General features: G+C 52.7%; 3 protein-coding genes across 8 annotated transcripts in view; 1 reads left to right on the top strand and 2 right to left on the bottom strand.

Annotated features, from left to right (window-relative positions):
* The window catches only part of TSC2 (TSC complex subunit 2), a 32,841-nt gene extending 26,006 nt beyond the window's left edge, over positions 1 to 6,835 (bottom strand). For all 4 annotated transcript variants that reach the window (XM_066329918.1, XM_066329919.1, XM_066329920.1 and 1 more), the window contains exons 1-12: positions 6,794 to 6,835; positions 5,508 to 5,665; positions 4,900 to 4,986; positions 4,176 to 4,286; positions 3,432 to 3,576; positions 3,179 to 3,296; positions 2,686 to 2,734; positions 2,203 to 2,328; positions 1,800 to 1,873; positions 1,328 to 1,454; positions 504 to 647; positions 148 to 285 (exon numbers count right to left, since the gene is read on the bottom strand). In XM_066329918.1, coding sequence (XP_066186015.1) covers positions 148 to 285; positions 504 to 647; positions 1,328 to 1,454; positions 1,800 to 1,873; positions 2,203 to 2,328; positions 2,686 to 2,734; positions 3,179 to 3,296; positions 3,432 to 3,576; positions 4,176 to 4,286; positions 4,900 to 4,986; positions 5,508 to 5,645 — 1,257 coding nt within the window. In that variant the 5' untranslated portion in view covers positions 5,646 to 5,665; positions 6,794 to 6,835. The remainder of the gene's footprint in view (positions 1 to 147; positions 286 to 503; positions 648 to 1,327; positions 1,455 to 1,799; positions 1,874 to 2,202; positions 2,329 to 2,685; positions 2,735 to 3,178; positions 3,297 to 3,431; positions 3,577 to 4,175; positions 4,287 to 4,899; positions 4,987 to 5,507; positions 5,666 to 6,793) is intronic.
* Positions 6,836 to 6,877: 42 nt separating this feature from the next.
* NTHL1 (nth like DNA glycosylase 1) lies at positions 6,878 to 12,601 on the top strand. 2 transcript variants are annotated; one of them, XR_010744759.1, is made up of 6 exons: positions 6,878 to 6,994; positions 7,892 to 8,124; positions 9,622 to 9,792; positions 10,128 to 10,287; positions 11,380 to 11,526; positions 12,139 to 12,270. XR_010744759.1 is itself a non-coding variant. In XM_066329915.1 (6 exons), the coding sequence occupies exons 1-6, from the start codon at positions 6,931 to 6,933 to the stop codon at positions 12,260 to 12,262; spliced, it is 858 nt and encodes a 285-aa protein (XP_066186012.1). In that variant the 5' UTR covers positions 6,878 to 6,930; the 3' UTR covers positions 12,263 to 12,601. The 2 variants fall into 2 exon arrangements, 1 of the variants encoding a protein (XP_066186012.1); XM_066329915.1 differs by having other exon boundaries at positions 11,421 to 11,526; positions 12,139 to 12,601.
* A 735-nt stretch (positions 12,602 to 13,336) lies between these two features.
* NHERF2 (NHERF family PDZ scaffold protein 2) overlaps positions 13,337 to 25,566 on the bottom strand; it is a 33,161-nt gene continuing 20,931 nt past the window's right edge. Inside the window, exons 3-7 of one of the 2 annotated variants that reach the window (XM_066329913.1) lie at positions 22,953 to 23,132; positions 20,720 to 20,873; positions 18,345 to 18,388; positions 17,809 to 17,871; positions 13,337 to 15,903 (exon numbers count right to left, since the gene is read on the bottom strand). In XM_066329913.1, the coding sequence (XP_066186010.1) occupies positions 15,745 to 15,903; positions 17,809 to 17,871; positions 18,345 to 18,388; positions 20,720 to 20,873; positions 22,953 to 23,132 (600 nt within the window). In that variant the 3' untranslated portion in view covers positions 13,337 to 15,744. The remainder of the gene's footprint in view (positions 15,904 to 17,808; positions 17,872 to 18,344; positions 18,389 to 20,719; positions 20,874 to 22,952; positions 23,133 to 25,566) is intronic. The other variant, XM_066329914.1, reaches the window with a different exon arrangement.

The following is a 25,566-nucleotide window of genomic DNA, read 5'->3' as shown; positions in this document are numbered from 1 at the left end:
GTAATAAATCCATTCCCCCAACTCCTTCCATGGGAATAAGGCTCATGGAAGTCCTTGCTGGGATCTTCTACCATTTCCTGTTTTAGGAGTCTCACATTTCAGCTGTAACGGAAGAGACCCAAAAGGAGGACAAAAATAAAGCCTTACTGGTCTCTGATCAGCACATCTTTCCACCAGCTCAAAAAATCTCTCTTCAGAGCCATGAAAATCATTCTGGTCACAGAGTTCTTCTACTGTGGTCAGAAGATCATGTACAATGGACTTCAGTTCTTGGCTCTCCAGAACCTGAGAAGAGATAAAACCAACCCTGAAAGAGTTCCACCTTGCCAGAAAGTGCTGATTTTAAACACAAACAGCAAACTCAAGAGAACTACAGCAGTGAGAACTGAGCTAAGCTTTTCTCAGCTTCAACTTCCCCACAGTGCACAAACAGCTCAATTTGCAAAACAATTTATGGCAAAGCCTTGGGACTGAAAGCACATCCAGGCAGGCCCAACACCCACCTGCAGCTGCTGCAGCAGGCGCTCCATGATGTCCAGGAGGATATCCCAGGTCACAGCCTGCAGCTCCTTCCCGTATTTCTTGATCAGGCGTGTGATGGACAGAACGATCTCGTAGGACACGACTGCGTTGGGACAGGTCATGGCCTGGAAGCCAAAGCACTTCAGTCAGTGAGCAGCACTTGGGGAGCAGAGCCCAGAAACCCTCTGCATTCAAATGCAGCACGCCTTATTAATTAGGAGATCAGCCTGGAGGCCTGAGATAAATCCATTCTGCACACAAAGGACACAGCACAGAGCCACTTTCTCAAGAGCAGTTCTGCTCTCCTTCGGGCAGCTGTAGCTCGGATGGCAGACACAGCCCCATCCTACAGGCAGACAAGGGGATTAAAGCCAGAAATTCCTGCTTGAAGCACTCAGATGAGGGAATTTTGAGAGCCCTGAGGCTGTCCCTGAAGACACCCTCCCTCACTTTTTGTGCCACCCACTGGGAAGAGTGAAAGTTGCTGCTTTGGTTTTTATTTTTTAAGCTAAAGTAGGTACTACCCACAATGTAGGTACTTGCTAGAAAGGATTCAGACTTGGCTTTTCTGGCCAAAGATACTTGACTAGGAGGCCTCAGCTCCTCCTGGTTTACTTTTTTACCATATTTTACAGACATAAATCCTCCTGGTTTACTTGTTTTACCATTTCTCCCTGCATCACCCCACACCTTATTTCTCCCTGTCATCCTCCAGGCCTACAAAGATCTCTTTGATGTAGAAGGCCACGTTTTTGGTCTAAATTTGTTCAGGTGATTAAAAAGTTCCCCCAGCATCCCAGCTTACCTTGAGGAACGAAGGCAACACTGAAGTTGGGGAGTTCCTGAGGGAATTGAGGCGATGAGCCCCCCACAGAGCCATCCCAACAAAGAACACAGCTCCTCTCAGCAGGGCTGCATCTGCCATGTAGGATCTAAGGACAGGGGGAAGGGAAGATTCAGACTATGCCACAATTATTTCAGCATACAAAGTCAATAGGAATATGCACTGTCCCAACAGGAATTCCCAGCTGTTACACATCAGGGCCTTGCACAGCAATGGACAAACACGAAAAGCAGAAAATCTTCACCACAACTTTAAACAGAGGGAAATTAAATTCAGAAATGCCCCAAATGAGCACTTCAGCAGCATAACTAGAATGGGAAATTATTTATATGCACCAGAACCTTTAGCTTGTTCTCCTGAAGTTGGTGACTCCCCATCTATCTCACCGGGACCTTACTGAATTCCTTGGATTTGTTGGATCCTCCTCCTTTACCTGTCTTCCATGATCCTGCACATGTTGTAGATGGCACTGTGTCCCAAGTGAGTTCCCAAGAGGTTTCTCATGAGCTGCAAATCCAGAGAGAACACCTCAATCCCCAATTGTTACAACACTCAGTAGCCTAAACATGGATTTAAGTGGCCATGCTTCTGGAGTGAATGTGTCCTGCCTTTCCCAAGCCAGGGCAGAAGTCTGTCACACCAGCTGAAACCAGGGGAGAATCCCACAGACATGACACAACTTGCACTAATGAGATGCTGATCCCTCAACACTTAAAACAATTTTTAATTTGCTCTTAAAAGCAAGCTGAAACTGGTGGCAGCTGTGCACAGGTACGTCTGACACTTCACCCAGGAGCGAATTCATTAAAACAAGTAGGGGTTCTGAGGGTTCTGACCTTCCAGCAGGGCTCACAGAGCTCCTTCACATTGATGGTGCGGCACAGGGTGATGATGAACACGGGCAGGTTCTCCGAGGGCAGGCAGTTGTAACAAACAACTGCATCCAGGACTTGCAAGGAAATCTTTGGGAAAGGGAAAGACAAAATGGTTGTGCACTCCCCTGTGAATCAATCAGGTCAAATCCTCACCTGGCACACCCAGGAAATCTTCTGGAAGTCAAAAGGGATGAAGATACTTTTGGGTTTTTTCTCTTTTTAAAAAGCATTGTCTTATCAAACTGATTAATGCTCTGTTTGCTTTGGAATAAATTAATCGTGCATGAGATTTATTGGCTTACAAATAACATAATATTGCATCAGCTCTCTTAAAAGATGAGAATAAACCCAGAGTCTTGATGATCTGATTTTTGTTTGTAGAAGTTACAGTTTCAAAGAACTTCAAAGAGTTCTGCAGTACTGAAAGAAACTCAGATCACTGACCTCTATGTCCACAGATGATGAAGTCTGAATACACAAGAGGCAGATCTTGCTGTTAAGAAAGAACATTTAATTAGAATTGTTTGCTCCACATGATTTTAAGCAAATTACAAAGAGTCAGGTTAATTGCCACGTTATTTAACTCCTCACTGCCCTTCCTGTGGCAATGTTGGTGACACACCAAGAGACACTGAGCTCTGCAATCTCTTTTATAAAGTTAAAGGGAGACTTAAATGCAGCTGAGGTAATGCAACAGCACAGACCCTTGTGAGACTAAGCAACGCAAACAGGCCCACCCCATGGAATGGGAAAAGCACATTTAGTTAAACTAAAACAGATCTGAACACCGCAACAACAGAAAATCAAATATTTGTCAGAATGGGATGAAACAGATCCAGATGGGGATGAAAAATATCCCAGTTGTCTACATTGATCTGCAACTTTCTCTGTAATTTACCAGGAATAAGCAGGTAGGAGTTAAAAAAACCCAACTTACTGGACCATGTCAGCTACATAATCTTCCAGATAGCAGCTATTGAATTTCACCAGGTTCACCAAAACCAGGAGGAACTCAGAAGTCAACCCCACATCCATCCACTGCAGCACAAAATCAGCTAAAGAAGGAAAAAAACCCTGTCACAATACACCTTCTATCCAGGAATCATACCACTACCCTTTTCTGTTATCACAGGATGTCTCTGCCTTGATTTATTCCCACCAAACTGAAGTGGGGTAGGGACAACACTCACCCAGCTCCTCCTCTAGGTAGGTGATGTATCGTCCGTTCTCTGTCAGAGCCTTGAACACTTCAAGCCGTTCATGCAAATCTTCATTGGAGGGATAATCCTTAATAACCTTAAAAATATGGGCTCTGAGGATCCCTAATCTCTCACCCTTGAAATAAAAAAAAATAAGGGAAGGGGTTAAGGCCTGGATATTATCAAGGTCTACCTCAGTAATCTTCATGCTTGAAACTTTGCTTTTGTTGAATCAATGCCTACTCTCTTCATAAGTATCCAGCCCTGCTTTCTCACAACACTGAAAATGACAACTTTGGGCTGATTCAGCCCCCCATGTTTGTGCAACACGTTGGGAAATCTGAAGAATTCATTGTGTGCTGAACTTGGCCAGGCTAGAAGTGTCTCACACAGAACCCCCTGCATACCTGAAACATCAAAACCAGCTGCAAACTGGGACTAGAAGGTCTGGGGAAAGACCACGTAAAATCTGCTGAATTGTGCTGAACTTAACCCAAAGTATTTCCTCTTTCCTAAGAGCCTTAGCCCAACCCAGAACAGCTTTCTGTGAGTTGTATGAAAAGTTTTGCTACGAGGTCAAACTTAGACTTAAAATTAAAATGCTTCCTCTTCTCATTTATGAGACACAACCAAAATTACAGATATGAACGTTTGCAGAGAAGAGCTCCCTGGTGCTTTTCTCTGCACAAAGCCCAGTTTAGGCCATTGTTGCCTGTCCTGTGGGGTTGCTGTCACCTGTCCCTGGACGATGGACTTCAGCAGGTGAAGCACAGCGTGCCTGGCCTCGGCGGGACGCTCTGGCTGCAGCATGTCAGCCACCACCTTCCACACGGCCTCCACAGCGTGCTGGCAGCAGGAATAAAAACAAAAACCAGAGCAAAAGCATGAAGCAGGAAAGCCCAGCTCCTGCTGGGATCTCCTAGCAGCAGCTCACAATGAATTATGGTAATTCATGACAAGGATGCAGGGGTTTTGTGTCCGCAGTTCTCTGTTCTGAGGGATGCTCACCCACCTGGTCGTACACTCAGGTCAAGCCCAGCAGACACCAAATGCAGCCCTATGCCCCAGGAGTTGGAATTCCTCATTCCACACTCACTTAAAGTGGGAATATTTGTGCAGTAGCCTTCACCCAGCTATAAGGTGAGTTCAAAACCAGTTGGGGGCTGCTTATTAACAAGCCAGGAGGAGATAAAGAAATCCCTCTAAACATCTCCTATAAACTATCCTGAATATCCCCAGCATTCTCCTTCCAGGTAGGTCCAGGAAGCCCAACAGCTCCATCCCCTCTGCTCCAGAGCTGGAAGGTTGGGCAGACTAATTGCCTTTTACAGCACAAAGCAGGCTCTGGGATTATCCATTCTATAAAGCTTTCTGAACACCAGGAGTCTCTTATGAAAGTTTGAGAGCCAGTGCTTACATTTCCATCCTTCCAATATTCATTGAACACTTTGGAACTCACCTCTTCAATTTTTTTGGTTTTTGCCACTTCACAAATTTGACTGATTGCTCGTATCCTGTTACTCAATCCACACTCTATGCTCAGTTCCTGGAAAGAAATGGAGAAATAAGCTAACAGTTTATCTTACCAGAAACACTTATCCATTTCTCCAAGGGGAGAAGGAATTCTGGTCTCCTTCTCCCCTTTTTTTATGTGTTTTCCTCCTTGTGTGCCAACTATTCTCCTTACAGACTTGTGGTACCAATTACTGGAATCAATTATTTTATTTCTCATTTCCACAGAACCGTAAGGTTTTCATAAAACCGAAACAGTTCCCAGCTTGTGGAAACTGCCACCACAGAAACTTCATCAAGCTCAGACTATAAAAAAAGAGTGGACAGGGAAATACCCTGTAACCCAACATAACAAGTATCTCCAAAGTATTCAAAGAGTGAATAACTCCTGTGCTGGAGCTGCAAAGTAGGTGAGTTCTACATCCAAGAGATGAGAGAATGAGTTGAGAGATCAGGAGAGGGAATGCCGAAAAACCCAGGAAAGGAGCAAAACCTCCTGATCCCCTCAGCTGAGGTACCCCAGGCACTACCCCCACCTTCACCCAGCTCTCACACCTTGAGTATTTCTGCAGTGATGATAAACTCTGTCTGTTTGCCCTCCGACGACTTGGAACTTCCCCGGGATGTTCCCAGCCCCAGGAGGTTCCTGAACTTCTCCTTCAGCCCGGAATCCTTGCTCTGAGGCTTTGCCATTGCTGCCAAGAGCTGAGGCCCTGCAAACACAGAACAGGGTTCTAGCAAGGGAGGCCCAAGGGGAATATTTCAGCAGGAAAACCCCAATAACAGCATCACACTGGGGCTTTTCCAAAGAGCTTGGGTGTCTCGAGCTTTTTCAAACATGGGAGAAGCCCAACACAGGAAACACAATGTGCTCGTGCTGCTCCTGCCTTCAGCACCCACATCCTGCAGCTCCACATGGAACACAGGGCCTTTGGGATACCCTTTCCTGGGAGCTCTGAATGCCCAGCCCACCACACAGGCTGGTTTTTGCAGTATATCCACGTGCACACACCTTTTGGAAGGTGTGAGCTGAATACTTTGTTCCCAAAGCAAAGGCCAAGCCCACCGTGCTGTGCTGTCAATGTGGAAGAGAGGAAGGACTTACAAATCTGAGTGCTGGAATATCCAAGTGCTGCCATGGCAGGAGAAAGATGGGGCAAGAACAAGGCTGGCCATTACAACAACAACCTCCAGAAACTGCCTCCCCCTGCCCCACCCACTGCCTCCTGGGGACCCTTGCCCTGGGCACACAGCCCTGCACAACCCCAGACCCCTACATCCCCATATATCCTGATATCCCCATATATCCCTATATTCCCATATGTACCTATAGCCCCATATACCCCCTATATCCTCATGGACACCCCATGGCCTTTCCACACGTCGGGCACAGCAATCCCTGGTGCTCCTGGGGATGCACCACAGAATTTGTCCCTGCATCCCAGGGGACATGCCAGGGACCCTGGCCCAGTGTGACCAGGGGACACGCCACGGCCCTTAGCCCACTATCCTCGGGGACACACACACCCCTCTGTCCCCAGGGACACACGGAGTGCACCGCCCTGGGGACCTCCACAGCCCTAACCCACCCCGGGCGATGGCACATTGTCCCCCCGCGACCCCTAAACGAGCCCGGACACGCCACATCCCACCCCAAGCCAGGACATGCCACAACCGCTTGGGGACACACCACGGGGGTCACAGCACAGACCCCGAACACATCGCGGGTCACACCGCGGCCCCCCCGAGCACACAGCGGGGCTGAGCTCAGACCCCAGACCCAGCGGGCTGCCGGCGCCACCCCAAAGCGCGGCCCCCTCCCGGGGTGCCCCATCACTCACCCCGAGCCCGGCCCGGCCCGGCCCCGCCGCCCCCGGCCCGCTCCGCTCGGGGCCCGGTGCCGGTGCCGCCCCCGCCGAGGCCCCGCCCGTTCCGGCGGCCCCGGTGCGCCCCGGGCCCGGTAGTTCGCGGGGCCGCCATGAGCGCGGCCCGGCCCGGGCCTGCGGCCCTGAGGCGGCTCCGCTCGGCCGGGGGCAGCGGGGGTACGGACAGGGGACGGGGTACGGGGCTGGGGATGGGATTATGGACAGGAGATGGGGTTACGGACAGGGGATCCGGATATGGGAGTGGGAATCGGGGTACGGGACGGGGGATCGGGGTACGGGACGGGGGATCGGGGTACGGACTGGGATCGGTGTACTGACAGGGGATAGACTGGGGATGAAGGTACGGACAGGGGATCGGGGTACGGGACTGGGGATCGGGGTACGGGACTGGGGATCGGGGTACGGACAGGGGATCGGGGTACGGGACTGGGGATCGGGGTACGGACTGGGATCGGGGTACTGACAGGGGATGGACTGGGGATGGAGGTACAGACAGGGGTGGGAGTACAGGACAGGGGTCGAGAGTATGAGCGAGGGCTCGCGGCTTCCTGGTGTTACGGGAGGAGGGGATCGAGGGCACGGGGCGTGCGGGGAAGGGGAAATTGATGATTCGGGGGAGAACGGGAAGGGGGGATCGGGGCTGTGCTGGGCACGAAGAGCGGCTGGGGCTGCACGAGGGGCAGCGCCTGGCTGGGAACAGGGGCTGGGTGTCCTTGTCACGTCCCCCTCGGAGCTGGGGACGTGGCGGTCCTGGGCTGGGGAGGCACCTTCAGCAGCCTCACCATTGTCTGGGACACGTGTCCCCATCGTGTCACATGCAACCCCACTGTTGTCACCTGTTGCCATTGTCTCCCTGGTCCTTCCGCCCTCCCTCGCCCCGTGCTGGCTCTGTTTGGCACTGGGGGATGTGCAGTGTTTGGGTTGGGACTAGGGAGGGAACTCGCCTTTCTCTGGGTCCCCGGGTGGTTGGTGGCACTTGGGGCTGTCACTGAGCTCTGCGAGGGGTGAAGGCATCTTTCCTGAAGCCTGGAATCTCTGTGCCATCCCGTGCAGGGAGCCAGATCCAGGGCACGCCCGGCGTCCCGAGGCAGAGCAGGAGGAGGAAGAGCCTTGCCATCTCCTATGAAGCGGGGCAGAGCGATGGGGCCGAGCCCCGGAGGGCGCGCTGGGAGCCGCGGGACTGGCGGGAGCAGCTGGAGCGAATCCGGGAGATGAGGAGGAGCAGGGATGCTCCCGTGGATGACATGGGAGTGCAGAAGTGCTATGACAGCAATGCACCTCCACAGGTAACAGCAATCCCACAGGGAACAGCATCCTGCTGCCAGCTTTGGCAGGCACAGGAGATCGCAGCCTCCCTCATCCTCGTGCTGCCTCTGGATCTGTCCCACTTGGGATGTTTCCAGGACAGAAACTGGATCAGGACTCTGGGATTGGTCCCAGAGGATGTGATGAATGTGAGGGGCAGTGCTGCCTTATGGAGCAGGCTGGCAAGGCATGAAGCCACGTTCCTTTTTTTCTTGAAAATCTCATTAGGAGTCCAAGGAAAGTATCCAGTAAAGTGGCTGTGGAATGCAGAGGAATGTGGGGCGCACCCATGGACAGGCTTGGAGGAGCAGTGTGAGCCACTGGAGTGGGAATGTGGGGATCACAGAATCTCACAATTGTTAGGGTTGGAAGTGACTTTGGAGACCAGCTAATCCAACCCCATGGACTTGGAGCAGCAGGAGCCTCTGGAGTGGGAATGTGGAGCTCATCCAGAGGCAGGCTCAGAGGAGCAGTGGGACCTGATGGGCTCTGAGGGAGGGGTCTGGAGGACACAGCTGGACAGCCTCACGTAGAATGCTGTCCTTGCTGCTGGCAGCCCGCCCTGGGCTTGGATCCCTGGGGAGAAGGATCACCTCTGACCCCAGACCCAGGGAATGTCACACGCTCTCAGCCACGAGGGTTGGCAGCTGTGGGGACCACAGAGCACCACACGGAAATAGCTTCTCTTCCCTGGGGAAGCTGAGTTGTTGCTTCCAAGAAAAAGTGGATGTTGTAACCTTCAGCTCCTCACATCATTTCTTTGTACCCTGAGATTATCCTGCTTCCATGCGCTCAGGGATTTTTTCCTGGTGCACCTGTGGTTTTGTAAACTCAGTAGGAGAGCTGGAGGGAGGATTGTGTCCCATGTTATCCTGGGTCATTTTGGGTTAGTTGCATCATTCTCCTAACTCTGGTGGGATGGAATCACATCTGGGGAGAAAGAATTGGGAAATAGGAGGCAATGGCCTGGCAGCAGCAGAGGAATTCCTGGGATTTGTCCTTCTCCCAGTCTCTGTCATGCCAGTTCTTCAGATTTGGTTCCCTGAGCAGCTCACTGGAGCAAGACACCCAGCTCCTACTGAAGCCTAGTGAGAAAGGGTTGGGATTTTTAAAAGAAGTTGCATGAAAAATCCTTGGGTGTTTGTACCTGTGCATCCTGTGGGTCTCCTGAGAATGCTATCCTCAGGAAAAGCTTTGTCCAGCCCTTTGTGGCTCAGCACTGGCATCTTTGGGGTGAGATCCCAGCCGACAGAGCTGCTGCCTGCCCTCTCACAGATACTGACAGCTGAGCTTGGAGGTGTTTGTTTCCTCCCTTTATTGTGTGGTGGAATTAAAAGGCTATGGATTATTCCTGTTGCAGCCTTCCTGTCTCTTGGGGGCGGATGGGGCTGAAGGGTGGGAGCACACCCTGCACTGAGGGTGGTGGCTGGATCCTCCCAGATCCTCACAGGGTGTCTCAGTGTCCCCTTTGTCCCCAGGTCATGCGCTACCAGGTGCTGCTGGCCCTGATGCTGTCCAGCCAGACCAAGGACCAGGTGACGAGTGCTGCCATGCTGCGCCTGCGCCAGCGCGGCCTCACCGTGGACAGCGTGCTGCAGATGGATGATGACACCCTGGGACAGATCATTTATCCCGTGGGATTCTGGAGGGTGAGTGCAGGAACCCCGTGTCCTTCCTGTGGGGAGCTCTCCCCTCGAGTCGGGCTAAAAAATGGATTTTACACCAGTTTTGGCACTTTGTGTTGCCAGCAACACAAAGTTGAGATTCTTGGCTGCAGGATCTGGAGTGTGCAGGGAGGCTGGAGCTCCAAGCTCTCAGCATTTTGGTTTCAAGTGCAAGTCAAGTCTCTGTCTCCTCCACAGCTCTCGTATGTGGTCTCACCTGTAACACACTCTCAGGAATGGTTGTTTTTCCAGGCTGTGTGTCTGTTTTCCCTGTGATGGAGGGCAGCTTGGATTGTGTGCCTTTCCTCTTGGTTTTCCAGAACAAGGTGAAGTACATCAAGCAGACCACAGCCATCCTGAAGCAGAAGTATGGGGGTGACATCCCAAGCACTGTGGAGGAGCTGGTGCAGCTGCCAGGAGTTGGGCCCAAAATGGCCCATCTGGCCATGCACATTGCTTGGGACAGCGTGGCTGGGATAGGTAACTCGGACTAGACTTTTCCCTTCCCTCTCCTAAATCAAAATCCGTTCCCCAGGCAGAGGGGAAGCGCTGCAGCCCCAGTGTCCAGGAGCCTGGTAACACCCCTTTGGTTCAGAGATCTGCACAGTATTTGGGTGAGGGAACAATGTGAGCCTCAGCCAGTCACTCCGTGAGTTGTAGGATTTAAGCAGCTGCTGTTTCTCCTTAAATTTGACAGCAGAAATTCCCAAGGGAAGTCACTGCCCTGGGGAGCTGGTGCCAGATGGGGCTGGACCATCACCTGCAGATCCTGGCCTGGGGCCCCTGGGGACAGATTAGTATTCCAGAATGATGTGCTGCTTGATGGACGAGCCCTGGGAAAATCAGGATGAGCAAGTGGGTGGGAGCTGGATGCTGCAGCCCCTCTGGTGACCATCAGCTGGACAGGCCATGGCCTCTGCACTGCATCCAGCAGCCTTTGGGCTCTGTTGTTCTCCTGCTGGGGGGGAGGGAAGTCCAGAGGCAGCCAAACCAGCCAAGTGTTTTCCAAATAATTGTGTGCTCGGTTTTGATTTGGGAGGCAAGGCTTAGTCTTCCTGTTTACAGCAATTTCCTGGGTTTTGCCCAATTAGCCCCAGAGACAGGTTTATCACTGCTGATCTAACAATAATACACTTTGCATTCAGAGCTTTTGAGCTCAAAGCACATTATAAACACTGCTTTAAGCCTCCCAAGCCCTCTCTGCTGGTGGGTATTATGAAATGTGTTTTCCATGTGGGCAGAGGAAGGGGCAGAGATCACGATTTGCGTAACTTCAGCCGAAACTCCGGGAGGATGAGAATGTGGAGAGGGAATGGGGGCCAGGCCGCCCTGTGCCTGCTCCATGGAGCAGGGGAACCCTGGGGGAGAGAGGCTGGCTCAGGCTCTGTGAGCCTGGGGAGAGACACCCACCCCAAATGCTTTTGGCTCCAGGCCTGGGAAGAAAATGTTTGTTCTTGGAGTGAGCCTCCCCTGCCCTCTGCTCCCATTCCACCTGGCTGCTGCTGCTGGGAGAGCCTTGCCCTGGGGCTAGTGGCTGTCACAGGCAGCTTTGGCTCTGCTCTCTCTGCTCAGGTGTTCCTGCCCCACCTAAACTCTGGGCTCTCCCTCCCCAGCTGTGGACACCCACGTGCACAGGATCTCAAACAGGCTCAAGTGGGTGAAGAAGGAGACCAAGTACCCCGAGGAGACTCGGGTGGCACTGGAGGAGTGGCTGCCCAGGTGAGCCCTGAGCCCCTGCTGGCTGCAGGAGCCATGTCTGCACAAAGTCCTGCTTGGGGCAGTTTCAGGGACTGCATTTTGGCTCCCTCATCTTTCCAGGGTTGCAGTAGCTTGCAGGTGTTTGCCCTCTGCCAGAGCTACAGCAGCAGCATCTCGCCTGCGTGGTGGTTCTGTTGCTGTCAGGTGGATCAGTCACCACTAGTGGAGCTCTTGATCCCTGATTTTTGCCTCACCGAGTTTACCATGACCCAAGCCAGGTGCTTTTGCACACAGAGCCTTGCTGTGCCAAATGGTCACAGAGCATCAGCCCAGGGCTGGATCCTGACCTTCACTGGTGATAATGTTCAGTATGAAACACCAGCTGACACACACACAGGGACATCTCCACACCTGGCACGTGCCTGAGCACAGGCACAGCTCCCTCTCAGCTGAGCAGGACCAGGAAAGGTTGGGAGGGCTGTTCCTAGCAGGGATCAGCAAGGGCTGGGACTCACCTCCAGGGGAAGCCAGGAGGAACAGGCAGAAGGGAAAAGGGATTCCGTTAACACCACAGGGCTGTTCCTCACCCCTTCCTAGCAGCTGCATGGCAACACTGCTGTTCTCTCACTGCAGGGACCTCTGGAAGGAGATAAACTGGCTCCTGGTGGGCTTTGGGCAGCAGACCTGCCTGCCTGTGAACCCTCGCTGCAGCCAGTGCCTCAACCAAGACATTTGCCCGGCTGCCAAGAAACTCTGAGGGATCATCCAGCCTTTGGAGAGCCACAAAGCTGCTTGGGCTGAGCCCTGCTAAAGCTGGGCCTGGCACAGGGCTGGCAGTGTGACTGCAGGGGACAGGAGCCTGCTGCAGCAGCTCAGGGGAACAGCCACTGGCACTGGCTCAGCTCTCCAGAGGAAAAAGGGGCTTTGAGAGGCAGCAGTCCTGCTGGGGCAGAGCTGAAGGCTCCAGCCTGGGTGGATGGCTGAGCACGTCCCAGCTGTGCCACACTGAGTCACTGCAGAGAAAAGCTTTGTCCTCAAGGACTTGCTGCTGCTTGTAAATACTCGTTAAATAAAGGTAGTGAGGGGTGGTTTTTTTTGCACCCACGAGGTTGGCTGGCATTTGTGTGACACTGGCTGAGGGGAGGGGAACGTGGGTGACCTCAGCAAGGCTGAACCATGGCAACCTGCCCAGCCCTGCCACACAACGAGCTCTGCTGCCTACAGGACAAGAGCTGTGCTAGGAGACATCCAGGGTGGACAGCAGGAGGAATTTCTTCATGGAAAAGGTTCTTAAACACTGGAAGGGGCTGCCCAGGGAGGTTTGGGGTCCCCATCCCTGGAGGTGTCCAGGGAAGGCCTGGATGTGGCACTCAATGCTCCGGGCTGGGGACAAGGTACAGGTTGGAGTCAATGATCCTGGAAATTTTTTCCAACCTTGGTGATCCTGGGGTTCTGAGGTGCAGCTGGAGCCTTCCCAAGCCAGGAGCAGAGGGAAGGCCTGGATAAGTGACCTCTGGGTCCTGGCAGCAGGACGGGGTGATGCAGAGCAGGGCCAGGGGCTGAGCCAGTGCCACTCCGTGAGTGCCACAAGGGTTACAGCAGCCGCGGGAGCCAGGCTGTGGCCTCAGGAGCTGACAGAGGGACACCACCACCCCTGCGTTTTGTTCTTCAAAGAAAGGGCAGTGTTGACTTCATTGTGAAGCTTCAAAGGAGTAATTCCAGCTCGTCTTTAAAGAGGCGAGGGAGGAAGCAAAGTTTACAATGTGCTAAAGGGCTGCAATTCCGCTCCGGGCTCCCTGAGCAGCTGAGGAAGGAGCAGATAAGTGCTGGGTACATGGCAAACCAAGTTTATTACTGACATTACAGTGTACATGGTGGGTTTGCAACGCTGCTGACAGCCTTAGACTTTATTGATTTTTCTTTTCCAAGTTAAATGTACAGGAACTGAATAATTACTACTGAGCTACAAGATGTCAGGAATGCAGTAATGCTTCAACCAGGAGCAGTTTTCCATGGACGAAGAGATAAAGATTTTCAATCTTACCAACACGGATTTGCACGCCTGATTTCTTTTGATCTACATTCAACACTACACAAGGTGGTTTGTTTTTTGTTTTTTTTTTTTTCTTTTCCCCCCTCCCGCCTCAACTACAGCAGTCTGGGATGAGAACTGGGGTGTTTACACCAGGTCTGTGCTCTCTGATGTGCATCAGAGTGTCCTGGGAATGCTCTGCCCTGCGCAGCCCGGGCGCTGCCGGGGTTTGGCGACGCGGGCACGGGAAGCAACGTGCACACCATGGAAAAAAAAAGGGCTCCATCCAAACATTACCCCGAGAGAGAAGACAGTGTTTTGAGGGCTAAAAAGAGAGCAGATAATTTGAAGTGGGATGGGGAAGAGGTGTCCTGTTAATGGCAGAGCCCCGAGGGGAGGCAGCCTCTCCACATCCCCCATCGCTCCATTGCCCGTCTCTTCACCCGCAGCCAAACACCTGCACCAGTTCCTCTCCAAAGCCATTATTTTCAACCTGTTCAGCCCATCAACAATCCTGAAAGATAACTTTCGGAAAGAGAACTCATCTCCTTCACCCCTGAGGCTCTCCACACTCTCCCGCATAAGGCTGCAGGCACCAGCTGCTCCCCAGGAAACCAAACACTCAGCTCACCCTGTGCTGAGCCCCAGCCCGCTGCTGAGGAGAGCAGAGAATGGTATAAGGCACCTTCTAGCTCCAGAATTTGGAAATACCTTAGGAAATCCATGCAGAGCCATTCCCACATCCATAGCACACTGACCTCCCAAGGGTTTTATCCCAGAAGGGCCTGAGTGAGGCAGAGCACAGGCACGGCTCTGTGCTCACACATCACCTATGGCCAGGTGACTGGGAAAAGTGGCTTTATACCCCCATCCCTTCCCACAGCAGGGCTGGGATTGCTGCTGCCAGTGTGGAAAGGAGTGGGACAGCCCCAGGTAGCTCAGCTCTGCTCCCTGGGAGCACTGCAGCTCAGCTGAGTCACCTTCACTCACACAGCCAAAGGCAACAATAAAAGAGCTTAAATGGACTTAATCTGTAATGCTTTAAAGATACACTCTGAATGCTGAGAGTGGGGCTTTGGAGGAGGCCACAGGAAGCCAGAGGTGCTGCCCACTCCATCACACCAGTGCCTGCTCCATCTCCAGCCCTACAGACACGGAGGATGTCCCTTCCAACGGTGACACTCCCGGGCTGGGGACACAAAATCCCAGCCCATGGGACCTTGACCAGCCCCACTCCCGAGTGCTGAGCCTCAGTTAGAGCTGCACCCCTGTGTTCCCTCCTGGAAGCAGATGTTGGGTCATCCCCACTTCCAGCTCTGTCCAAAGAGGTTCTGTAGCATCTTGTGGTTCTCATCTTCATCCTCCGTGGGGCAGGACTGGCCCTGCTCCCTCCTTCCCCTGCCACATCCATGGCTGCAGCACTTTGGGTTTGGGGTTTGCTTTCAAACCCCACCCTCTCCCCTCTGCAGAGCTGTTTGGGGTGAAAAATGGGCTTTTACTGCCGGGGCAGGAGCTGCTGATGGGTGGGGGGAGGTTCCTAAACTAACTGGAAACACATGGGACTTCATTAAAACAAAAAAACTAAAAACAACAAAACAAACGTTTTTGCTTCAATAGCAAAGCCAACAAACGATTTCCAGCCACAGTCCATTTTCCCATGGTGGGAGCAGCTAATGCTGGGCATGGGGAGCTGGGGAGGGGGTCCCTGGCACCCCCACCCTGAGCCATGAGATGTTTCCACAGGGGCACAGAGCATCCCATGGGGCTCAGTCTGGGACACCCACAAAGCCAAAACACCCCACATAAAAAAACTAAAAAAAAAAAAATAAAAAAAAAAAAGTAACAGAATCCTAAATGATGCAGGTAAGAAAAAAAAAAGAGTTAAAATTCTTCCAGTCCTTTCTCATAGGAACGAGGGGACGGTGGGCAGCCAGAGCTGGGCTCAATAGCAAGCAAGAAAAGGAGCTTTGGTCACATTTGTCTTATGAGAATCGCTGGTGAGTAACAACAATAACAACAATAATAATAATAATAACAATAAAAAATAAAAAATAAAAAGGACTTTAAAATACGCCTTGCTTTTAAAAGCAACCAGTGAAGAGCAGAGCACAAAGCATCTCACGTGGACACCGAAGGAACAAGGGCGTAGGCACCTCAGAAACGTCCGAGCCGGGGCGGGAGGAGGGCGGACACAGCCCCAGCAGGGCTCAGAAATTGCTGAAAATCTCCCGTTTCTTGTTCCAGTCCATCTGTGGCGCTCGCTTCTTCACACGCTTGGCCCTCACCTTCTCCTTGGCCTCAGCGGCCGTGGGGCTCAGGCTCAGGCCACTCTCCTCAAACGGGTCCTTCTTGTCTGTGTCTCCGTCCTGCAGAGGGAAGGGACAGAGCTGTCAGCATTCCCACAGCACTGCAGTGCCCCACAGCCTCTCAGGGAATCCCCGAGTTTGGAAAACCCTCTGGCATCATCCAGTCCAAGCTGTGCCCAACACCCACCTTGTCACCAGCCCAGAGCACTGAGTGCCACCTCCAATTTCTCAAATTGTTTGTCATAGGGCGAGCCTAACCCAGATTCTTTTGCTGCCTTTCTCAAGTCTTCGATGTCCTCATGATCTGTTGGTTCCCACCTTGGATTAGCACCACCTCTGCTATGTCTGACTGGCATGGCTAACAACAGTTCCTTAGCTAAATCAAAGTATTTTGAGTTCCTCAAGGACTCCACCACCTCCCTGGGCACTTCCAGTGTTTAACCACCCCTCCCATGAAGGATTTCCTCCAGACTGCACAACAAGCAAATGCTCAGGGATGGGTTTTTTTAGGAGCAGAAGGTCAAAGCCCCTTCCCTGTGCTGTGTCCATGGTTTCACTGGCAGCAGCATCCCATGGAGTTCATTACAACACTGCATCTTGTGGGGGTGTTTCTTCTGCTTGAGTAGCGTGTGACTGCACAGCTGGAAGTGGAAAAGCAGGAGCACAGGAGGTGCTGCCCGGCTGCACTCGTGTCAGGTGTGGGTAAACACACAGCATGGAGAGCTCTGGTTTTAGGGAAACATTTCAGAGCTTTCCTGCTGGCACTGCTGCCCCACCACGCATGCCCAGCTCTGAAACAGAGTGCACAGACCCTGCTGATAACCGTGGGCAGGGCCTTCCACCAGCACTGAGATAACAGTGCTGGCCTGGCTGGGCTGAACGAACCCAAACTGAGCCAAACCGAGCCCAAGAAATACGCCCCTGGACTTTGGTCTCTTGCCAGGACAGCAACCCCTGAACAGCCCAAGGGTGACTCCATGGGAGGAGTGCTCCAGCACATCCCACTTTCCCAACCTCTGCACCCCAGGGACTCTGACTTGTCGTGCAGTGACCCTGCAGCAGCCCAGGGGGGACTCAGGGGCAGAACCCGCTGTGCTCCCCACAGGACACAGCCAGGTTTTTCCAGGGCTGAGCCATTGGATCAGGACATGCATTATTCAGCGCTCAGGGGGAAATTGGCAGATTGCAGGCGCTTGGACACAGCTGGTGCCCGAGAGGCTTCGGGGCTCTGGGTGCTCAGAGGCCAGGTGAGCACTTGGTGCTGTCACATTCCTGCTCCCAAACGTCCTGGGGCAGGGGACAGCAGGACAGGGACCCCACAGAGCACCTGCATGGAGACTTGGCTCCATTTATAGCAGAACCTTGTGGTAAAGTTGAATTTTTGAGCACTTTGCAGATCCTCTACTTCTTAATACAAATCCCTATTACTTATTTTAAGAGGAAAAAAACCTGCTAAATCATTAACGCCTGAGAATGCAAATCTATGCCTTGTGTTGACTTTTGGTTGCCACTTTACCTTGCCCAACAAGTTTTGTCCCTTTCCAGTGTTGAGCCACACCACAGAAACCCCTTCAGCCCAGCCTGTCACCAAAAACAACTCCTCCCCTCCTTTAAACACTGTGATAAATTCACTGCGCTCCAAACTAAAAAAAAAAAATTTAAAAAAAAATCGGCTTTTTTTTTTTTTTTTTTTTTTTTTTTTTTTTTTTTTTTTTTTTTAAAGTTTTAGCCTGCCCTGGTCCTGCTAGCAGCACTTGAGCCTCACAGATCCCCAGACTTGCTGTAGCTCATCAGTGTAATTACCTTTCAGATCCCAAATCTGAACCTGGATTTTGTTTGCTGGGTGAGTACAAGTGAACCCAAGCCTGGGAGATAAACTGAAAACTCAGCAGTGCACAGCACTGTGAGGCAGGATTGTTCCCACACCAGGGTGTAAAAGTGACAGGGACTGTTTGGGGTTTTTACCTCGGATTCCTTCCCAGGACTCTGCAGGTCGCTGTGAGATGAAGATGTGGATCCTCCATTCAGCTGGAGGAAAGGAAAACGTCAGTCAGGTTTGTGCCAGACAGAGTTAAACACGACACGTACCCAGGTACAGCAGTGCTGGGCTGCTCCAGGGATGGGATGGAGCTGGAGGGGATGGTCCTGCTGAGGGGACCCTGCACACACAGGAGCCCTCTGCTCTCCCACATCCCCACCCCAGGCAGAGCATGGTCCCCTCCTGCCAGAACTGGGACATTGCCACCTCCTCCCTCTCTCCCTGGGATTAAATGGGGCTGGAATTGGCCTTGTTCAGCCTCTAAATTAAAGCTGTAGTGGGGAGTAATTAAAACCAGGCGGCAGCAGTAAAGCCGAGCTAAATGAGCCTTGGGGACTTGAGCATCGAGGCTCACCTGGCACAGGGGGGAGCCAGGGAAAGGCTCTGATCCCTCCTGGGCACTCCAACACATCCCCCCAGGCTGCTGCCCCAGGGCCATCACCAGGGGCAGGTGAGGACTCACCTGAGTCTGTGCAGATCCATTTGTCATGGGCTGGGGTACCACACCTGGACACAACAAACACGGGGAAAACACACAGTGAGCACCCTCAGCTGGGATTGCTGCCTCAGGGCCCAGGGCAGCATCCCTCAGCAGCATCACCTCCCATCCCACACCTTCCTCCTCCTCCCCCCTGCCCACCCCACCCAGCTCATCCTGCCCCTTGACTTTCTCCTGTGCTGTTTCCCAGCCCACACAAAAGCCTCTCCCCTCTCCCTGTGCCCTTCTAGAACCACATCCTTGCCAAATCTCCTGAATTCACTCTACTTCACTCTTTTGACCAGAGGAAAACACCTGCCAGATGAGGACCAAGAATCCTCCTTCCACAGGCACTGTCTGCAGCACACTCCCCTTTGTTTTTGGTTTTTTTTTTTTTTTTTTTGACCATTAGTCTGTTTTTAGAAGTTCTTTAATCAAAAATCTTAAAAGTCAACTCAAAAATCTTCATCAAAATCAGCATCATGCTGTTGTCACAACAGTGTCTGGCACACAACCCGCTCTCCAGGCACTCTGGATTTTTTTTTTTTTTTTCTTGCTCACTTCCAACGATTAACAATAGCCCACACAATGGCAATTTTGATGCATTTAAGCTGCCAGTCACCACAATCAAGTCATTGCCCCGGGCATTACCATGTCTCACTGTCCCAGACTAACAGATGTGTTAATTGGGACTGGATTAATAACTGAATTATGTCAAGCATGGATGCTTTCCCTGGGGACTGATTGGAGGCTGCATCACTGCAGACTGCAGGGATTTCCAGGGAAAAGCAGAAAAATAAACACAAATTGTGATTCTTGGGAGTGTGCTGGTGCAGAAACCTCCGTGTGGCTTTGGAATCCTTAAATATTTTACTGTAGTGAATGTTGGACTCATGTTTAGAGTAGTATAAGCGCTGAGTAATGGGCACCAGAAGAGTCAGCTCACACAGAAGTGATGTTTATGTCTCTGGTATCTTAAGCAGCTAAATTTTAAATCACTTAAATGAAAAACAAGCTTCAGGTGGACAAGGACTAGAAAAGTGGGACAAAATAGCCATACTAGAAATACTTCAAATATTCTAAATACTTAAATAATACTGAAATACTTAAAATCATCTACAAGCCCACTCATTTGCTTAAAGGTTGAGGTGCTCAGGATGAGCTGCAAAGCTCATAAAGTGTCAGCCTGAGGTCGAAGGAGTTCAGTTAAAGAGGACAATCATTATTTCCTCTCACCCTGCAAACGGGAGAATTTACCAGAGCCCTTTGGCATCAGTGCAGGTGCCAGGCAGACCCAACCCCTGCTCCCTGGGGAATGCAGGGCCTGGAGCACCCTCCCAGGAACAAGGGCTCCTTTATGGCAGTGCCAGCAGCCAGCCCCCTGCTCCTCCTGGGAGCATCTGACACCCTGTGGCTCCCCAGCATTGTCTGACCCATTTCTGGGGACAAATCTGCCCATTGAGCATCCCGGGAAACAGATAAGGAGCAGCTGTTCTGGGAACACAGAGCTGCCCATTGAGGAGCAGGGCACAGCCCGGGCTGGGAGCCTGCAGTGGGGCAGGGTGGGGAGTGGAGGAGCAGCTTTCCCTGCCAGGTTTCAGCAGCCAGGAGAACATTTCCTGCATGGATCCAGGCTGTGATCAGCCGGCGTGGAGCCCTTCCCTCTGCACAGGGACTCTCCAGTGCACAGGGTTCCTCCAGTGCAACAAAGAGCAGCCAGGGAATCAGAGAATCGTGGAGTGATTCGGGTTGAAAAGGACCTTAAAGCTCCCCCAGCCCCACCATGAGCAGGGACACCTTCCCCTAGAACAAACCCTGCTAAGTTTGGCTTGTAGGTTCCCTCCCCAAAAATCCCAGTGTTGCCTGAAGTTTGCCTGCTTTTCACTGTTTGCATTTTGTTCTCACGCAGCTTCAAGAAAACTAGGTGTATTTTTAAAACTTATCGATTTTGTTTATATACTTCTCCTCTGGGAGGAGAAAAATGATTGATGGTGATGTTCACCAACGAGGTGGAAGAAGTGGCTACCTGTGTAGCCAGTCTTTGGCCTGTTTGTCAAAGTCTATATATAGATAAAGAAATAGAGAGTTTTCCTGCTGACCTTTCTGCTGCCTGCTTCGCTCTTTGGTGTCCCTAACAGCGACATCCCACCTCACCTCTGCGGCAGGGAGTTCCTCAGTTAATCACCCACCGTGTAAAAGCAACAAAGTGTTTTTTTTTGGCGGGGTGAGGGTGTATTCTCGCTATTTATAAATAGCTGGGTGGTGCTCAGGAAACTACTGAGGGATGACACAGGAGGGAAATGTGACTCTGCCTCGCTCCTGAGATCCCACCCGTGAGTCATGGGAAAGGAAGGCCTCACCTTTGGTGTGCTCCTCCGTGGGGGTCACCCCCAGCTTCTTGAAGTACTCGTCTGTCTCGGGGTCCACCACCAGGAGCCTGGCCTCGCTGTCCCTGGATTTGATGTGGGACACCACCTCCGAGTGCCGCAGCCCCTCCACGTTGATCCCATTCACCTGCAGAACGACGGTGTCACAACCCAAACCTGTGCCCCGAGAGCTGCTCCTGCCTCCCGGTCCCCTCTCTTTCCCCAAGGGGTGGGATTGTCCCTTTTTTTATTCCTCTTGGGATGACAGGAAGGCTACAGGCTTTTTCCTTCCCCCTCTCCAGCCAGCCACAGCCTCCTAAACCCCCCCAGTGCCCCTGCCAGAGCATCCTCATGCCTCTGCCCACATCCCAAACACATCCAGGGGGAATCACAGACCCCAGGCTCCCACCAGAACCCTCTGCCTGCCTCTTGGTGCTGTCAATCCCAGCCCTCCCCTCGGATGTGCCCAGGAATGTCGGGCTGCCTGTGGGCACAGACAGTGGACTGGGTGGACCCCTGTGGCATCCCCGTGCCATCCTTCATCCCTCTGCCATGGGAAACTGGGTTTTTGTGTCCCTGATGAGCGATTCCCTGGTGCACGGATTCATCTCTCCCTCCCCTGCGTGTGAGCCAGGACCTGCAGGGAACGTGATCCCGATTGTTCCCCGCAGCGAGGGGACAATGGTGACTCAGGACATTGTTCGGTGGCAATGAATCACCCTTTGTCCCACCGGGAAGGGCTCCTCTGCACTGCCCCAGGGCTCGTCCTCATCCAGAGGGAGCGAGGACACTGCAGAGCCTGAGCTCCAAACTCTGCGATCCCCTTTCCAGCTTCCCCCTGCTCCTCAGCGCACAGCCGCAAGCGAAGGGATGAAAAGAAACCGCTTCCAGGCTCTGCACCTCATTCCAGCCCTGCTCCAACCCTGTCCTGCCACTCCAGCTCACCCCAATCCATGCCCACGGCTCACCCCTGGCTGAGCCCAGGGCTGCTCTCCCCCCACCCTGCCACAGGCCTGGGGGCATCAAATATTTATCCCAGCCCCAAAGAGCAGGCACGGAGGGGATCGGGTTTCTGAGCTCGCCAGCTCACCCCGAGCTGCTTTGTGTGTGCCAGGCCCTGGGCCAAGCCCATAAATAAATAACACGACCCCTGGATGTGACACCGCCCAGCCACTGCCACCCGTGCCCCGGCCCCACGCTGCTCCCAGCATTAAACTTTCAGCTGCTGGGGAGAGGCAGCAGCTCCCACTGGCTTGGGGAATAATTATTCACAGGCTTGGAAAGCAGGAGAGTGCTCTGCTCTCAGGATTTTCCCAGCTCATGCTCTTCCAGGGGTGCAAACCCCAAAATTCCTGCTCTGAGCTGGGAGTGAGTGCCACAGCTCGGTCCCTGTGGGGTGATTTTGGGCTTCAGCCTCCTGGGGAACAGCCCAAGCAGGGGATATCCACGTGTTCCACAGGGAAAGGGGTGATGGCTGCAGTGCTGGCTGCTGCCTCAGTCCCTGCCTGTCCCTCTACCCAGACAGGCAGCTCTGGATGGGGGGAAGGTCCTTCTCCAGGAAAAACACAACACACAAGCCAAAGAGAGGGCAACTCCCAGCCTCATCCAAACCTTCTGGCCCCATCTCGGACAAGAAGTATTGTCCAGCGTCCTCAAGATGCTTCCAAGAATGCTTTTCCCCCATCTTTCATAATTTTGTCTATTAAAATCGCTGCAAAGCCTCTTCCCCTATTTTTCCAAGCGTTCCTTGGCAGGGCATCAGCTCAGCCTGGCAGCACCAAGGGTCATGCCCACCTGCCAAACCCTCCCTGGTGCCAGCCAGAGCCAGCACAGCACCCTGGGGACATGGGTCACTGCTGGGGGGAATGGCTGGACTCAGTAGTCTTGGGAGAGCTTTTCCAGCCTAAAAAAAAATCCAAGTTTCTCCTCTCCAATCCCATCCTGACTCCAGAGCTCATAAATTCCCACCTGGCAGGAGAGGAAGGAGCTCAAACCCCCAGCTGGAGCAGCCCCATCAGCCTTAGGACTGTGAGTTAAAGGAACACAGGGGGGGATCAGGTGGGGAAAGGTGATGGGATGGGGTTTGTCCAGATGGGAAAGGTGATGGGATGGGACTGTTCAGATGGGAAAGGCGATGGGATGAGGGTGGTTCAGATGGGAAAGGCGATGGGATGGAGGCTGTCTCAGCCTGCCCAGAGTCCCAGCCCTGCTGCTGTCCCCCTGTTACCTCCACCAGCCTGTCCTGGGGCCGCAGCCCTGCCCGGGAAGCCGGCGAGTCGGGATCCACGGAGCGGATGAACTGCCCCGGCCGGGATTTCTCGCTGTGCAGGTTGAAGCCGTAGCCATTGGGGCCTTTCTTCAGGTGGCAGAGACGTGGGCACAGCTCCTTCTGCCCGTTCAAATCCTGCTTCATCGAGGAGAGGGTTGGGGAGACAAAGGCACGGGGGTTAATTTATGGCTTTGAGGTGTCTCTCAGGGAGATGTGAGTGTAAATAAAGCCCCGAGGAAGCGCCGTATCTGCCCCTCCGTCCTCGGCGTGGGGACAGCTTAACAAATGGATTTCCTCTCATTGAGTCTATTTTCGAAACCCAATTGTCCAAAACCACTCCAGAAAAATGAAAACAAAACAAAAAAGTGCATTTCCTTCACCAGGAGTGGCTCAGATTAATCCACCCACAGGCTGGGACCCCTCCGGCAGCGGCCAAGCCCCAGCCCCGGGCAGGGAGGGACCAAAACCCAGTCCTGCTTGGCCCAGGCTCACCCAGACCGGGGATTAACCTCAGGCAGGTATTTAAGGCAAGGCCACACCCTCGGTTTTGGTGACACCACTGGTGCCATCCCCTCCCAGCCAGGAGGGGCCAGGATGATGAACCCGAACATCCAGGAGCTCCCTGCAGCTCAGGAAGGCTGAGCCTGGCAGGATGAACAGCACGTGAGGAGTTCAGTGCTCCCCCTCATGCCATGGAAAATGCTTTATGGCTCCTTGGGGCAGCCAGGGAGCAACAAATCCCAGTTTTTCCGGGTCTCCAGGAGCCTTACATTCCCTGGGATGCTGCTCCCATCAGCAGCTCCAAGTCGTGGCACAGCACCACATCCCTGCAAAAGGCACCTCAGAGATTCAGGGTGTTCATTTTCACCCACAGTTTAAGGAAAACATCCCCCCTGGATGAATTTTAACCTTCCCTCAGCAGGAGCACCACTGCTCCCTGCCTGCTCACACAGAGGATTGGTCTGGGAAATCTCTTAGAGCCTTTCCCTCCAAATTAAAAATCCAGGCAGCAGTTTCCTTCTCCTTCCTCTCTTGGCCAAAAGGCACCGTGAAACACTAAACCTCCCAACTCCTTCATCCCCTCAAGGAGGGATTTTACAGAGGAGAACAAAGTGGGGACACACAGAATGATCACTACCAGGGATCCTTGTGCTGGGAGATGGAATTTGCGTAGAATTCCAGATGGGGTGGAAGGGACCTTAAAGATCACCTTGTTCCAGTCCCCTGCCATGGGCAGGGACACCTCTCACTGTCCTCCCTGGCTTTGGACACTTCCAGGGATCCAGGGGCAGCCACAGCTTCCCTGGGCAGTTTTAGCTGTGGCTGCAACACCTCAGGGTGACAGGGGTGAATCAGGGGTCAGCACCACCACCCAGGAAGAACTAGGGATGCAAAGTGACCAGCCTTTACACACAGAATGGTTCAGGTGGGAAGGAACCACTGAAGGTCATCTCAGTCCAATCTCTCTGTTGAAGCAGAATTCCCCAGAGCCCAACATTCAGGATTGTGTTTTTCCTCTGGCACAGGAGGGGCACCTTCACCACCAAATTCCTCAAAAACTGCTCACACACAAAGGTCACCAGCAGCAGTGCCCATTGCAGGCATGGAGGCACACTCAGAACTGCTGCAAACTGCTCCTGAATTTTACAGATATTCCCTTAGCAAGTGAGTCTTTTTTATTAAAAACCAGCTCGATCCTGGCTCAGTTCTTATCAGGGAACAACCCAAACCAGGATGGAGCTCTCAAGCCCCTCCTCTACCCACTGCACACAGCCAGAGCAGCCCTGTCCTCTGCACACTGAACCCTGCTGCACTTCTCCCATGGCCCTATCTGCAAACATTTCCAGCCTGCCTCAGAGTTCTTCAAAATCTGAAGAAAACAGGAAATGATTCAAGCAGCCCGAGAGGGTCGAACTGGTGTGACCTTAAAGGACACACGGGGCTCTGTGCAGAGTTTGGGGTCACCAAAGTGCATCTGGGATCACCTACTCGGTTTTAAAAAGGGCCTTTTAAAACCATTTTCCTCCTGCTCCATTTTTTTTTCACAGGGTCAGAGCGCCTGAAGCAGTGTGAAAACACAGAGAAATCACAGAGAATAACCTAAAAACTTGTGCTGGAGGTGCTGTCCCAGCCTGGGGATCCCTTGGGGACACCGTGGCATGGTCACTCCCTCCTCCTCCTCCTCCAGGGCATCCCCTGGGATCAGCAGTGAAATCAAATTACTCACTAAATAAACCACCCAGGGAAAAGCTTCAGGGCAGGATCCCTTTGGCTGGGAGGGTGCCATGTCCTGTGTGAGCTTGTGCTGCTTTCACTGCAGAATCTTGAATTTAAGGTCCTTAACTGGCACGAACCCAAGACATTTCTTTTTAAATACACACATAAAAATAAATAAAAAAAAAAAATAATCCCAATTCAGCATCTGTTCTGAGCAGCAATCCTGGGGGAAAACTGCTTATCCTCCCGCAGAGATGATCCAGGGCTTTTGCTGGGCCCTTAAACCTCCCAGCTAACGCAATCCTTGGCTGCTGGAAAAAAACCAGGTCTTGGAGCTGAGCTCTGCAAAGCCCCT

This window comes from Sylvia atricapilla, chromosome 15 (assembly GCF_009819655.1).
Source record: "Sylvia atricapilla isolate bSylAtr1 chromosome 15, bSylAtr1.pri, whole genome shotgun sequence".
Classification (NCBI taxonomy): Eukaryota; Metazoa; Chordata; class Aves; order Passeriformes; family Sylviidae; genus Sylvia; species Sylvia atricapilla.
This window is presented reverse-complemented; position numbering and strand designations above follow the sequence as displayed.